This window comes from Ranitomeya variabilis, chromosome 1, assembly GCF_051348905.1.
Source record: "Ranitomeya variabilis isolate aRanVar5 chromosome 1, aRanVar5.hap1, whole genome shotgun sequence".
NCBI lineage: Eukaryota > Metazoa > Chordata > Amphibia > Anura > Dendrobatidae > Ranitomeya > Ranitomeya variabilis.
In genome coordinates, this window is record NC_135232.1 from 385,777,696 (window position 1) to 385,793,281 (window position 15,586).

General features: G+C 46.0%; 1 protein-coding gene across 2 annotated transcripts in view; it reads left to right on the top strand.

Annotated features, from left to right (window-relative positions):
* ABHD17B (abhydrolase domain containing 17B, depalmitoylase) overlaps nt 1-15,586 on the top strand; it is a 30,062-nt gene that overhangs the window by 7,301 nt on the left and 7,175 nt on the right. For both annotated transcript variants that reach the window (XM_077249051.1, XM_077249050.1), the window contains exon 2: nt 8,271-8,745. In XM_077249051.1, the coding sequence (XP_077105166.1) occupies nt 8,279-8,745 (467 nt within the window). In that variant the 5' untranslated portion in view covers nt 8,271-8,278. The remainder of the gene's footprint in view (nt 1-8,270; nt 8,746-15,586) is intronic.

Consider the following 15,586-nt stretch of genomic DNA (forward strand, 5'->3'; position numbering starts at 1 on the left):
GGTATGTCCGGCCCTGAAACACATAGGTGTCAAACATCCTGAATCAAGCCGACTGTGTTTCTGCATTCTTGGGCTAAGCGTTATTTCGCCGACACCACAGATTTCTATCTATTCCCGATCTACGTAGACGAGGCCTCCATTTTGCATGTACAGGACAGGGCAGCAGGACCATTAGCTTACACCTACTGAGGTGTGTTGTGTACTCGACATGGCACCCAAAGTTCTACAGACCACTACTAGGGGAACGCTCACCCATTTTATAATTGAATATGGTGTTGTCCTACCAGTGCTCTTTCCCGTTGTAGGGTTACCTGGTCACACATCACATTGCTGCACTACAGGTTTAGATTCACAAGGATTTTCTATTTTTTTTTTTTTTGTCCACCTTGCTACTGTATTCTGGTAAATGCTATTGGTTCTCCCATCTCGCCTGTGAGAAATAAACCGCCTAATTATCACAAACGGTAATTTCAATTGACAACCACTATAAATTGAACGTTGCCATTGTCAGATTACAGGAACACTAAGCCTAGGAATGCAGGTTTAAGGAATAGTGGATGCCGCGTCTTCTGTATGATCCTGAAAATGGTCATGCCTGTAAGAACACCTTCAGAGAACACTGGGTTAATGTTGATCAGCTCCTTGGCTGCTAGCTGACTTGGCCAAGGAGGTGGGGCCTAGCTGTATTTTCTCAGTGTGCCGGTAGGGCATAGCAGGGGAGGCTTCTGCTGCTGGTGGTTACCTCATGGCCAGACACTGGAAAGTGAGGGCACATGGCTGGGCTGAGACTCTCACAAGACTATGTATTACTACATGGTGGCCCGATTCTAACGCATCGGGTATTCTAGAATATGTATGTATATAGCAGCCACATAGTATATAGCACAGGCCACGTAGTATATATGAGCCGTTAGTATATAGCAGACAAATAGTACGTGGCCTGTGCTAAATACTATGTGGCTGCCATGCATGCATGCATGCATGCATGCATGCATACATACATACATACATACATACATACATACATACATACATACATACATACATACATACATACATACATACATACATACATATTCTAGAATACCCGATGCGTTAATACAGGCCACGTACTATATAGCAGCCACGCAGTATATAACACAGGGCACGTATATTGCACAGCCCGCGCAGTATATCGCACAGCCCGCGCACCATATCCCTGTTAAAAAAAAAAAAAAATAAATAAAATAAAATAATTACTATAAAAAATAGTGATGTACTCACCCGCCGGGATCCACCAAAGCTCTGGCGATGCGCAGGCGGCTGCCGCCATCTTCCGTTCCCAGGATGCATTGCGAAATTACCCAGAAGAATTACGGTCTCGCGAGACCGCTAAGTCTTCTGGGTAATTTCGCAATGAGTCTCTGGGAACGGAAGATGGCGGCAGCCGCATGCGGCTCGGCGGACTACGGAGGGTGAGAATAGCCGTTTTTTTTTTTGTTTTTTTTTAAATTATTTGTAACATTACATTTTTTTACTATTGATGCTGCATAGGCAGCATAAATAGTAAAAAGTTGGGGACACAGGGTTAATAGCAGCGATAACGGAGTGCGTTACTCGTGGCATAACGCGGTCCTTTACCGCTGGCATTAACCCTGTGTTAGCGGTGACCGGAGGGGAGTATGCGGGCGCCGGGCACTGACTGCAGGGGAGTAGGGAGGGACTAATCGGACTGTGCCCGTCGTTGATTGGTCGTGGCAGCCATGACAAGCAGCTGGCGAGACTAATCAGCGACGCGGGATTCCATTACGGAAGTTGAGGACAGAAAGACAGAAGTACCCCTTAGACAATTATATATAGATATTTCTGTATGGTTCCCATATGACAGAGAAGATGTTAAGGGAGGAATTGCAGACAATTTTGGGTAATTACCTGTGTGTATATATCTATTGCTTGTACCATTGCAAATACTTGGTCATCTGAATGAAGAGTTTGGCCAGTGTGACCCCTTGATCTTCTGTGAGGGATTATTTCGGTGGGGCCAATCTGGTGTGCAGTCCCTAAGCACAGCTGACATGTAATTGGATCAGGGCTTTTGTGTGTTTTGCTCTTCATCCCATCCCATATGATCCATAATTATTTTTTAGACTGTTGTATCTCCCCTTGCTGCACTACATAGGCTTAGAATAGTAACGTGCTGGTAATGCTGCGTCATGGCAATCTGGCCCTGCATACACTGGTATCGTCTAAGGCTGACTTGCCCCTTCCTAATGAGGCACTATGTGGCTACAGGAGGGTCACTGAGCCCCTCTCCAAGCAGTTCTGCACAATGCAGACTTGGCATTCATTGATCTGCATGGTAATGTACACCCGGTGCTCCAGAGACAGCCGGCGTTGGCCTGTAGTGCAGTACCAGCACGCACACAGCTACCAGCCAGCAGAGGTTTATTAGTACTTTGATCTTGGCTTTGAATAAACACCTTTTGAAGTTTGTTAGCTAGTTTCTTGCCCTTACAAGCAAAAGTAGGGATATAAAGGTTAAACGGCTGATCAGGTGCTCTGCCATATACATAGCAGGCATCAATAAGCTGTAAAGGTAAATAATCTGGAGTTTTTAGGCCAGCATGTCCTTATGCTGCTATGGTTAAAGGGGTTATCCAAATTGAACTAACCTTAGCCCATAACCTTAGTGATGTATGGGGAAAAAAGAATCGCTTTACTTGCCCTCCCTGGTGCCAGTGCAGTCTCCGGAACTAGCCTGTCTGTTGACTGGCTGTAGCGGTGACGTCATGTTGACTGCACTGCAAGCAGTCACTGAGCTCAGGGTCTGCTGATGTAGACAGTACAAGCTGGTGGGCAGTGCCTGGATGAGGTACACTAGACGAGATATCACTGCAGAAGCCTACAAGGACCAGAACTGTGGCATTGGTCCTTGACTCAAGAAGAAAAACTGCTCTCCTGTGTGCAGTTGGCGCAATGACGTTTGGGAAGATGGTGGGCCAAAAACTTGTGACAAGTTCCCGTTTTTCAAAGTGGGTTATTCAGTTTTCTTCAACACAATCATGGGAAGTCTTGGATCAGAAAGTTGCAGAACTCCTGATACAGACCAGTGACAGGTGTGACCAATGGCCGAGAGGTCCAACACGTTGTCAATGATTATATTAACACCTCCTGGCAGGCTGACAACTGTGTATGATTTTGTTTTATTCAGCTGTTATATGGGTGTTGGTATCTGTTGTGTTATAAAGTGAACTTTGAGTAGTCCTTTCAACAAGACACTAGTTATGTAAGTTGCCCCAGCTTGTCGTACACAAGGCAGAGCCATATATATTCAGGGCCTATATGAACGTCGTACAGCACAACTTGCTGAGAAACTCGACATGTGGCATGGAGTGGGGCCCCAAGACTTCTGTGGTATTACGGAGCTCTAATCCGTTCATAGAAGTGAACCTATAGCCCTGTACAGGAAGGTAGAACGTGAGAAATATTCCTCGTGTGCCAACAGATGGCTCAGATGTGATGTAAACAGGACCTTAGACAGTCTGAAGGCCTTGCCAAGGTATACATAATACAAAGAGGCCCTTGGTCTGCTGGATGAAGGGAGTCTAATATAATTCCCGTCAGTGGCACGTTCCTGCTGCCGGTAATTCTACCTTGTTTTATTGTAGAAACCAATCACTATTTACTGAAAACATGACACTCCTGAAAGTTATCGTGCAGGGCTTGTCGTTTAGTAGTAGCGAAGGCCCTGAAGGTTTTCATTCTACAATTCCAAGTGTCTGTCGCTCCAGTTACATTCACTGTGAAACCAGCTTAGTAAAAAGCAAAAAGTAGCATGGGCTTACTATGCACCTGAAATCGGTTCTGTAGTATCACTCGGCATTCAAGATTGCTCTAAACCGAAGATCTCTGAGCCCTATGAAATCATACACGGCAGAATGTTCTTGATGGTAGAATAAAAGTGGCTATAAGGCACAATCTTCCAAAGAGGTAGAGATTTGAAAAGTAAAGCATATGGTGCTGTGGTTCCCCTTACAGAGACTTTAGGTATTATGGGCACTGTCTGCAATCTTTTCATGTTCTGTATGTCTCAATGCCAAACTCTCCTTGGACACTTCCAAAGACCCCCTCTGTCATTGGCGCTAAGAGTTGGCCTGTAAAGCATATTCCGATTGGGCCTTATTTTGCTCTGTTTTAGAAGCTGTATGTCCTCTTTGGTGCGCGCGTGTGGCGCTTGGGTCCTCTTTGGCACGCGCGTGTGGCACGTTGGTCCTCTTTGGCGCACGCATGGGGCGATTGGGTCTCTTATCTGCATTCTTTCCATGTATGCCATATTGAAAGTGTCGAGTGAGCTCTGCTGCGAACTTCATTAGATTTCCGAGCTGCAGCTTTTACCAAGGTTCCCCCAGCGTGCGGAGAAGAATGCAGCTTTAAGACGTGTTTTAAGGTATTTTCTATTTTTACGCCTGTGTCCTGTGGTACTTGTTCTGTGCAGTGTATAACATACAAGCAGTAAAACCCTGGTGGTCATGGTAACCAGTTGTCTGCCAGTCAGGCCCAACCTATTGCTGAGAACAGAGCTGGGTACATTGATTTCTACTTTAATTCCCCATTGCTCGGGGGCTGCACGGTGCACACATTCTCAGTGGAATAGTCACCAACTCAGAGAAACATATATTCTCCTGTGGGTGTTTTTTTTTTTTTTCAGTGATCATGGAAGTGAAGCTGGTTTTACTTTACGTATTACTAAAATGCTTGCCAAACAGATTTTAGGGGACATTTGTGTAGATGTCTAAAAGGAACTGTTTATCACAACCAGCGCACAGATTTAATTTTATATTTATCTGTAGAAATAAAGGCTCTGCTGTGATTGGCTAAGGTCACCTAAGGCACATTTTCATTTAGAGATTTAATAAATGTGCGCCGGGGTTATATTTCTAAGTAGCACATCTGCCACGGTCTCAGTAAATTGCCAATACCGGCAGCATTAATGGCAGCGCGTGTCCTGAACACCTGCTTCCCACCCGGCACCAGCCTCTTGATTGCTCACTGTGATTGCCTTACCGGACGTCACACATGACCAATCCATCACAGGCATCTGAATGGCATTTTTGCAACACATGGATCTCTGCATAGTCTGCTCAGATGGCTGGGACAGTCCTGATGCCCTTGGGGTATATCCTCACATGGAGCATCCACTGCTGAAGATGTGGATCTTCTATACCAGTCACCTTATGTGTTGAAGGAGTGCCATACACACTGATAGCCGCAGCATGAGCTGATGTGCCTCAGATCCAGTATGCAAGTCCAGATCCATTTGGGGAACGTGTACCTGTCACTTGGTGCAAATGTAATCTAAAGGTGCAGATCTTGTCTTCCTCCAGCCGTCTACCCTGAAATCCCTCCTTTAATTTCTGACAATCAGGAGGCATGGACTGTGCTTTCTGAGCGTTCCACCAGTGTGGGCTCCTGACTTCCGTCCCCCAGTGCATTGTCCTATATGTTGGGTTACAGTGGCTTTCTCATAGTGATCAGCTGTTGCCCAGCTTTCCCACTAGATAACACCAATGTGTTGCACTGCTGATCTATGAGAATTGAGGCAAGTTGAATCATGTTGTGTGTGAAAACAGAAGACTTTAGAAACTAGGTCGGAGTTACTTACCCAGCTGATCCACTATGAAAAGAGCAGAAAACTGCAGAATAGTGATGGAATCGGTCACATGGAAAGATCAGCAGCTTTCCCACTGTGCTAAATCTGTGTAAGCCTAGGAAGAGCTGGGGGCAGCCTTGGGCTTGTAAGGACGCTCCCCACTTATAGCTATAGAAAAATGGGATTCTAAAGATTAAGTTATCCCCAAATTACAGGATGAGAACTTTCTTGTCAATGGGGGCCCAACTGCTGCTGCCACCTTCAATCCCAAGAGTCGGTCCTTGGAAGAACCCTGTCCGACTGGTGTGGAGGTAGATCGTGCACCCTGCCTCTGTTCATTTTAATAGGAGCGCAGATCAGCTGAGCGCAGCACTCAACGATTTCCAGCGCTCCCTAGTTCGCATGATCCACCTCTGCTCCATTCCACCCCTAGTTCTGAGGATCGGCAGCGGCTCTGGCAGTTGGGCTACCCAGCGGTTGGAAAGTAATCTCCTATACCTTGAAATAGACTTTCAAAATTGAGAACATCTTTTTTTAAGGTTAAAATTTAGTCTGTGGGACCAATTCAGTAGGTCTGACTGTGCACATCTGCCTGATTAGAGTATAATTCATTGTTTGTTTTTGTGTTTTTGTTTTTTTTTCCACCTAAGAGGACCATGAATTTGGTGCATCTTCTCAGGGACTGCAGTAGCATTCCTGGCCTGAAATCTGCTGGCACTTTTGCTCAATTCGGTGGGCACAACCTTGCCCCAGCACCACCTATTTTGGCGCAGCTGTTTCATACTGGCATGAAAGCTCAGTCTCTAACTTTTTGTGCAGAGCAAAGTATCTTAATTTGTCCCTATAAGTTACTAACCTAGTGAGCTAGATTACATAAATTGTTTGACTGAAGTAACCTCTTCACATCTTGGGTAACTTCCTCCAGGGATGGTTTTCCTGAGGATATATTTACTGTGGGCCATAAAGGGAAGATTGCGCCCTCCTCCTATTTCTGCTTAGTCACTAGACTAGTCCCAGTGTCTATTTCTGGTTCTGCCCTTGCCTATACGGGTACATCTTAAGCATTGCTAATGTTAGTTGTAAGTAGGGGCTCCTGTGTAAGATTTTTACAGGACCTGTTTCCATAAGCCTTGTTTAACCTTGGGTGTGGTGACCACTTATGGTGGTAAAATGTAGGATGTTCTTTAGTCTGGTTACGCTCTCCTGTTCTGGGTGATCATTTAATATTGATAACCGTTTTGCATCAACGTTAGGGAAAATTTCCTGTCCTGTTTTATCGGCATTTTCAGCTTATTTTTCAAGCTAAACCTAGTCATCCATTGGAAAACCGGAGCTAGGCTTTAAAGTGTCATTGAATGCTAGCTACTGACCTTCGATCATTGTGGGAAAGTGTTTGGGAGCAGCAGAAATCTGGTTTAGAACCCTGATAGTAAGTGTTCAATATACCTGTAGTGCCTCCACAGGTGAAAACTAGCATTACACAGTGGCTTTTAGCTCAGTGGCTTATTTGTGCAGTTCAGGTTCCTCTTGAGCAGTGTTTCTCAACTCAAGTCCTCAAGACCCACCAACAGGTGAAGTTGTCAGGATATCCTTAGAATTGCATAAGTGATGATTTCATCACCTGCTCAAGCATTAATTCCATCACCTATGCAATACTAAGGAAATCCTGAAAACATGACCTGTTGGTGGGTCTTGAGGACTGGAGTTGAGAAACACTGCTCCACAGTTTAAGACTTGTTTCCACTCTGGCCAACAGAAAGCTTCTTGACACAGGACCCCTTCAAAATTCATTAATGTAGGTATATGATAAAGGGACATTCTAAAGAAAACAACCACTTTAATGTACGCTTTTGGTTTAGCTTTGGTATTTTTCACTGAGCAAATGATGTCATTTAAACTCTTAAATCTTCAGGTTTCAAGCTGTTCAAGTAGCCATGGTTGTAGAAGGCTTTTCTTTAAGGGGGTACTCACTGTTGTGCTTAAAGGGAGTCTGTCACACCCAAAATGCAAATTATTCAACTTGTACATTTTATATTGGGTACATGTGGACCAGCACCCAAAACAATATTATAAAAATGAATAATTCTACCAGAAGTATACATTTTGGTGGCCAAGAGCTCAGTGCATCATTATACCCTCCAGGTTGCATTTCAAGCACTTTCCCTGATCTTCACAGTTCTTACTTGTCCAAAGCAAGCACGGCCTGACCTCAGTCTGCCTTCCTACCTATCCGAAGTGACATTGGAGGAGCCCATCTGATCCCTGGCTCCTGTCTGTGGCCACATCGCACTACACCGCGACGTGTAGCGAGCTGCATTGGAAAGATCAGTGTCCCCACACCTCACCCATGCTCCCCTGGGCTCCTCCACTGTTCGTGCACAGGAACGTAGATGGTTTTCACTCTGTGCAAGTGACCACTGTTGATCAAGATCAGGTAAAATTTGCACACAATCTTTCTGCCATAAAAGCACTAGAAAGTATTCTACATGTGATTTTTTTTTTTTTTTTTTTTCTTCCTCTTGGGGTTTGAGCCCCTATTTAAAAGTAGATTTGATTTTCTTGGCGTGAAATACCCCTAGCTTAGAAATTCTGGTCCAATTCATCCATATCTGAAATTATACTACACTTTCTTTCTTCACAGATCTCAAGATGAATAATCTGTCATTTAGTGAGCTGTGCTGCCTCTTCTGCTGCCCTCCATGTCCAGGGAAGATTGCCTCTAAGCTTGCCTTTTTACCCCCCGATCCAACGTACACCCTCATATGTGACGAGAGCGGAAGTCGCTGGACTCTACATCTATCAGACCGTGCAGACTGGCAATATTCTGCCAGGGAAAAGGATGCTATAGAGTGCTTCATGACTAGAACCAGTCGGGGGAACCGCATTGCCTGCATGTTTGTACGCTGCTCACCGAATGCCAAGTACACCCTGCTGTTTTCTCATGGAAATGCTGTAGATCTTGGTCAGATGAGCAGCTTTTACATAGGACTAGGTTCACGGATCAACTGTAACATATTTTCTTATGATTATTCTGGATATGGGTCAAGTTCTGGAAAACCAACAGAGAAAAATTTATATGCTGACATTGATGCTGCTTGGATTGCGCTTAGAACGAGGTGAGTGGCATGCACAGATGGGTGGTGAGCAGGCTGCTCGTGATACCATTACATTACTGATTAGCTCCTCCACATCTCTGAATCTGTGATCTAGCATTGGGCAAGTCCATGTGCTGTTTATGGTCAAACTGGCCAGTGTCAACTGGACCAAGTGGCATTAGTGGCTGCTATGACACTGGCTTTAATACCACCTTTTAGATTCTGTAAGGGCTGGACACTTCATAATATAGGCATGAATGAAGGAAGGACCATATTAGTCTTGTTCTCAAAAGCTGGTTTGCAGGTTTCTCTTGTTTCTTCAACACCAATGAGTTTAGTGCATAAGTGGTTAAAATTCAAATAAAGGCAATAATGCATAGTGTGAGGAGCTGGCCACAAACTTTTCCCAGCAGGGACCACTGGTATGTCATCTTATTGTGTTTATTAACGAGTTGCTTGCTTGTCAGTTTAAGGTGCACAAATGTCTCCTGAAGTGTTCTGCCTCACGAATCAATGTTTCCATTCAGTGACTGTAAGCAGACGAAGACCATGTCGGCTGGATCTCATGTATGCATGAGGTTTCCATTAGCGTTTCTGTCCTGCTTCTGGTGGGGGGCATGTGTCTTTGTTACTTTCTGCAGGGGGCATCTCTAATACACAACCTGCAGACAGGCTGGAGACTGGGCTCTTAAAACATTCTTTGAGCTAAAAGCAAAATGTTTAAGGGGGAGGGTGTGAACACTTTTGCCCTCCAGTGGGTTGGTCCCAGGAGAGTGAGAACAATGAGATACAGGTTTCCTGAGGCAGTTGGTGCAGTGACGCTGAGGCTACTTGCACACTAGCGTCGTTTGTAATACGTCGCAATGCGTCGTTTAGGAGAAAAAACGCATCCTGCAAAGTTGCCTGCAGGATGCATTTTTTTTTTTACCCATAGACTTTCATTAGCGACGCATTGCGACGTATGGCCACACGTCACGACAGTTGCGTCATGTTTTGGCGGACCGTCAGCACAAAAATGTTACATGTAACGTTTTTTGTGCATCGTGTCTGCCATTTCCGACCGCGCATGCGCGGCCGAAACTTTGCCCCCTCCTCCCCGGACCTTACAATGGGGCAGCGGAAGCGTCGTAAGACTGCATCCGCTGCCCACGTCGGGCATTACTTTCACAACGCACGTCGGGCCGACGCATAGCGACGGCCCCGTGCCGACGCTAGTGTGAAAGAAGCCTAAGGGACAGGATCTGTTTAGGTCCTGGTGCAAATGGAGATTAGAGATGGGTTGCCGGCTGGAGCTTGATACACGTGCTACAGTCGTGATATCAGACGTCTGGATGTAAGGAACTATCTTGAGGACTGTTGCCAGCTGGAGCAGGAGACCTGTGGTATGAAGCATGGGCTCTGGCTATAGACTATACTGGCGGGAGATACAAAAGCTGCAGGCCAGTCTAAAGTTGGGAGACAGTGGGTATCACCTGGTATGAGGGCAGTGGAACGATCTGCTCCAGGATGGGATCTTGTAGACTGGGGGCATTGCATGCTATTGCACTGTACCTGGAATTGCTGTAAGACCATGGATATAAGGAATAAAAGTTTCATTGTTAACCTGCCTAGGTGATTATTAAAACCCACAACATCAGGTCTTCACACTAAAGGTGCTTACGTTCAGTTTTATACCTCAGTATTTGTAAGCCAAAATCATGAGTAGAACAGTCGGAGGACAAGTATAATAGAAACATGGCACCACTTCTGTATTTATCACCCACTCCTGAGCTTGGCTTATACCGTATTTTTCGGACTACAAGACACGCTTCCCCCCCCCCCCCCCCCCAAAAAAAAAGGGGGAAAATGGGGGGTGCGTCTAATAGTCGCAATGCAGGCTTACCGTGGCGGCAGAGGTGCGGCGGCAGACGTGCGGGGATGAGGAGGCGCAGTGAGCGGGGTCCCTTTCCCCGGTGAGGTGATGCAGCAGCCCGGTAATCAGCAGAGCCAGGTGAATCCTGTTAGCGGTGGTGGCGGCCATCTTCCGGAGGCCGCGCGTGCACAGATGAAGCGCTCTGCTTCCCGGGGCTTCAGGAAAATGGCCGCGGGATGCCGCGCGTGCGCAGATGGGGATCGCGGCGGCCATTTTCCTGAAGTTCGTGGCTTCAGGAAAATGGCCGCCGCAATCTCAATCTGCGCAGCATCCCGCGGCCATTTTCCTGAAGCCCCGGGAAGCAGAGCGCTTCATCTGTGCACCCGCGGCCTCGGGAAGATGGCCGCCACCACCGCTAACAACAGTATTCACCCGGCTCTGCTGCTTACCGGGCTGCTGCATCACCTCACCGGGGAAAGGGACCCCTCTGACGCCATACCTCTCACTGCGCCTCCTCATCCCAGCGCCTCCTCATCCCAGCGCCTCCTCATCCCAGCGCCTCCTCATCCCAGCGCCTCCTCATCCCAGCGCCTCTGCCGGTAACCACTGCTGCAACCCTCCCATGGACACCAGGCCGTGGCGTCGCCCACCTAAGCAGGAAGGGACCCTGCTCAGGTGCATGCCGTACCGCATCACCCCACCTCTGCCGACACCATGCCTCCTGTGACCCTGCTCTGCCACCGCCAGCCCTCAGGTAAGATACTGTAAATTCGGACAATAAGACGGACCCCCATCTTATAAAAAAATCTTTTTTTCTGCAATTTTCACCCCAAATTTGGGGTGCGCCTTATGGTCCGGAGCGTCTTATAGTCCGAAAAATACGGTAAATACTGGACATGTGAATGTGGCCTTTCGGTGTTTGGTCCCTGCGGCAGAACCACTTGTAACCTTTGCATATACACAAAGTGTGAACTTGTAATTTCCAGTTTGGCTGGTTTCTGCTTGCAAAAAGGAGTAGGAAGAACTGGGCAAATGGTCAACTTTAAAAAAACACACACGTACGTATGTCTGAGTACCTACTAGACCCCCACGCTGCTTATGTGGTTTTTGAGCGAGTCCCATGCATTGGGCAGCTCTACTTGTGGTGAATCTGAATCTCTGGTTGGACATAATAGGTGATCTCCAATCCACCGTTCGTGTGTTGGCTTTGTAACCCCTTATTCTATTACTCACATCAGCTATGCATACGAGGTAGCTATAATGTGACTTCACGAGCTGGAGTTGCCTACACATCCTGCTGTACTTGATGTGTCAGTAGTACATGCCCTAGCTTGGCTATTTGACATTAAAGTAACATTAGGTAGGTGAGACACTTCCAGCAGTGATGGCGGTCCATCCAGATGACTCATAAACTAGAAGCGTGATCATCCACAATCATAAGACAATCACACACAAGAATGGCTTCATAATGCCAAGCTGCCCATTGTTTTCTGCGTTGGAGAAGTTCTATTGTTCTAATGTCCTAATTGTTTCTAGAAACTAGGTTGGGACACCAGAATAAGTTTAGGGTAGACTTTTTTTTTTGTTTTTTTTTTTTTTTTTGTTTTAGAATTTTGCTCAATAGAACAGATTTCCTAGGAAGTTAATGCTCACTTAAAGTGGCTGTCATGTTTTGAAGCCATCATCTATCCATAGGGTAATATCCCGATTGCTGGGATCCCAGCTGTTCTGAGAACTGGGCACTGAAGATCTGCATACAATGGAGCTCAAGCAAGGGCAGCTCTGCGCCAAAGATCAGCCGAGCGCAGCTATTGGCTTTCTCATGCAATTTCATTAACCATAAATGGAGCAGAGGAGTGCATGTAGACAAAGCCCCTTTCTTGGCATCAGTGGGCATCCCAATGGTCAGAACCCCAGAGTTTGTTATGCTGTGGATAGCTACACTCTTCCAAATTTGCCACCACACCTTTTTTAAAGGGGCTCTTGCCAGCACAGAATTACATTTTTTTTGTTTTTTTCAAAGGGAGTTCCGTCGCCTGATGCTTTATGGCGAGGCCAATCATTTATACAAGTCTTCCCACCTGATTGTTTTTCCCTCAATCTCCAGCCCACCCCCTCCCCCTTTTTTTGATTGACAGCTTTGGCTTCATAGAGCCAGAGAAGGGAGGAGATAGGTGGGAAGGTGTATAGAAGTGATCGGCCATGCTGTGATGCATCAAGCACCTGTATTTAGTTCCAAGTCATTCTGTGCTGACAGTCCCTTTAAGTGGACATTACCTTTTTCTAAATGTGTTCAAGTGAATAAAATTAAAATAGATGCACTGCCCATGAGCAAGTTAACACTGATAAGTCTTTGGCAATCAAAAACCTAGGTCCTTTGTATTTACTAGTAATTACATTGCTATAAGTGACATGGGACAAAAGTGGTTGATGCTTCAATTGTTAGCTGTCACCATCTTTTAAAGGGGTTGTCTACTACTGAACACCCCCCTTAATAGCTTCAAAAGATTAAAAAAAAATCCTCCCATCCCCCACTTTATTTTTATTTTTTTATTTATTTATGCTGGTGCAGATTGGCTGCAATGCTCACTTGATGGTCCTGACAGTTGATCCTGACATGGAGGAATGGAGCTCTGGATATGGAGGAGCACTCTGTATAAATCTGCTATTAAAGAGCCGCTGATCAGTGGACGATTAATACCGCAGGTTGGTTTGTGTAGATGCAGATTTTGTAACCAGAGATGTAGACCATTATCTTTCTGGTTGTTCCTCCGTCATGTATTTGTTTGACTTGACCCTATGCATGCTGTAAATATATGAAAATCCGAGGTGGTTCAGCCTCTTAAACTTAGAATGGTATGAAATAGTAATACCTCTGATCTTCCTGGCACTGGCCACCAGCAGTGATTATTTGACACATTTCACCGTGGCAGACATTAGCAACATTAGGCAATATTAGTGACTATGCATCTCCTAGATGGCTGTTGGCTGTGAATTGATCTATAAAACTGAGTCTGTGTGCTGTCCAATTAAAAAAAAAAAAAAATCTGTTAGTACACGGAGAATGTGGCCTAAGGGATTTTACAGATCCCATTATCACTCCACATCAGATACCGAATATTTACATCCAGTGACCACAGTCTCCTTGGATTAGTCATTTTCTGCTGTTTCTTCTCCATCTGGGCAGACCTTCATGTCAACATCTCCCAGCCACGACTTGTCTTCTCACGATGATAGTTGCAGCCCTGAAAATGAATTATGAAGTGTCCTATCCACCTCAGCGCCTCCTCTCCCACTCCCCAATACACTTACCAATCAGGGACTTGCCACACCCTCCACCACCCAATTCATTTTACATTCATATCGAGCATCTTTCTCCTCCTGCTTATGTCCCCCTTACTCCCATCCCAAACCTCTCCCCTGCATCCCCCTCACACTGGGATAGGTCCAGGACACTCGCCTGTTTCCCCTCAGTATCGTCGTCACCGGCAGCCTTCTCTGACACAGGCTCGTGCTGCATGCTGTCGTCCAGCCACGTGCGCACATATCAGAGAAAAAACATTGGGCAGGAAGCCGAGCACTGATTCCTGCAAGTCCACTGCCATTTTCTCCCCCAGCCCACTCTAAGAAACAGGCCAGATTACCCTCATTAACTGTTCTGCAAGGGTCCACCTCCGGGCCCCGATGCAGCTGCATTGGCATTGTCCGCTCCTGACACTTGGTTCCACTTGCAGCGGCTTACATCCCAGAGAACAATAGGATCTGCCTTTTGGAAACTCAACAGGTCTGATCCCTCCACTGACAATGTTGGGTGGGAGACCCTAAGACTGTCTCGGTGGGTTTGGACCACTTTAGCAGAACGAGGGTCTAAGGGTATGTGCACACGTAGGAAATGTGGTGCAGAATTTTCTGCACTAAATCTGCATCTGCAGATTTGATGCAGTTTCTGTGCAGTTTCTGTGCAGTTTCTGTGCAGTTTCTGTGCAGTTTCTGTGCAGTTTCTGTGCATCAATGGGAAAAAAAAAAGCTGTGCACATGGTGCAGAAAAATCTGCAGCAGAAACGCTGCAGAACTGCACAAAAGAAGCGACGTGCACTTCTTTGAAATCTGCAGCGTTTCTGCGCAGATTTTTCTGCACCATGTGCACAGCTTTTTTTTTTTCCCATTGATTTACATTGTACTGTAAATCACAGTGCAGTTCTGCAGCGTTTCTGCAGCAGAAAAATCTGCTGCAGTTCTGCACCAATTCTGCACTAAATCTGCATCGTGTGCACATACCCTAATAGCTGCAATTGATTTGAGGCTAAATTTTAAGGGTATGTGCACACGTTGCGGATTTCTTGCAGAAATTTCCTGAAGAAAATCGGAAATTTTCTGCAAGAAATCCGCATGTTTTTTTTTGCGTTTTTTTTTCGTTTTTCCGTTTTTTTCGCTTTTTTTAGCATTCTGCAAGCGTAATTAGCTTGCAGAATGCTAAAGTTTTCCAAGCGATCTGTAGCATCGCTTGGAAAACTGACTGACAAGTTGGTCACACTTGTCAAACATACTGTTTGACAAGTGTGACCAACTTTTTACTATAGATGCAGCTTATGCCGCATCTATAGTAAAAGATAGAATGTTTAAAAATAATAAAAAAATGCTTATACTCACCCAGACATCTCATCAGCGGCGTCCGTTCGTCTTCCTATAGCTGGTCTGTGCGCACAGGACCTTCCGTGACGTCACGGTCACGTGAGCGGTCACATGACCGCTCACGACCAATCACAGGACAGTGACGTCATCGGCTAGGTCCTTCGCCGCACATCAGCTACAGGAACCGAAGCGACAGCATGCAGTGGAGGCGGGAAGACATCGAGGGTGAGTATATCGCTATTTTTTTATTTTAATTCTTTTTTTTTACCACTTATATGGTGCCCAGTGCGTGGAGGAGAGTCTCCTCTCCTCCACCCTGGGTACCAACCGCACATAATCTGCTTACTTCCCGCATGGTGTGCACAGCCCCGTGCGGGA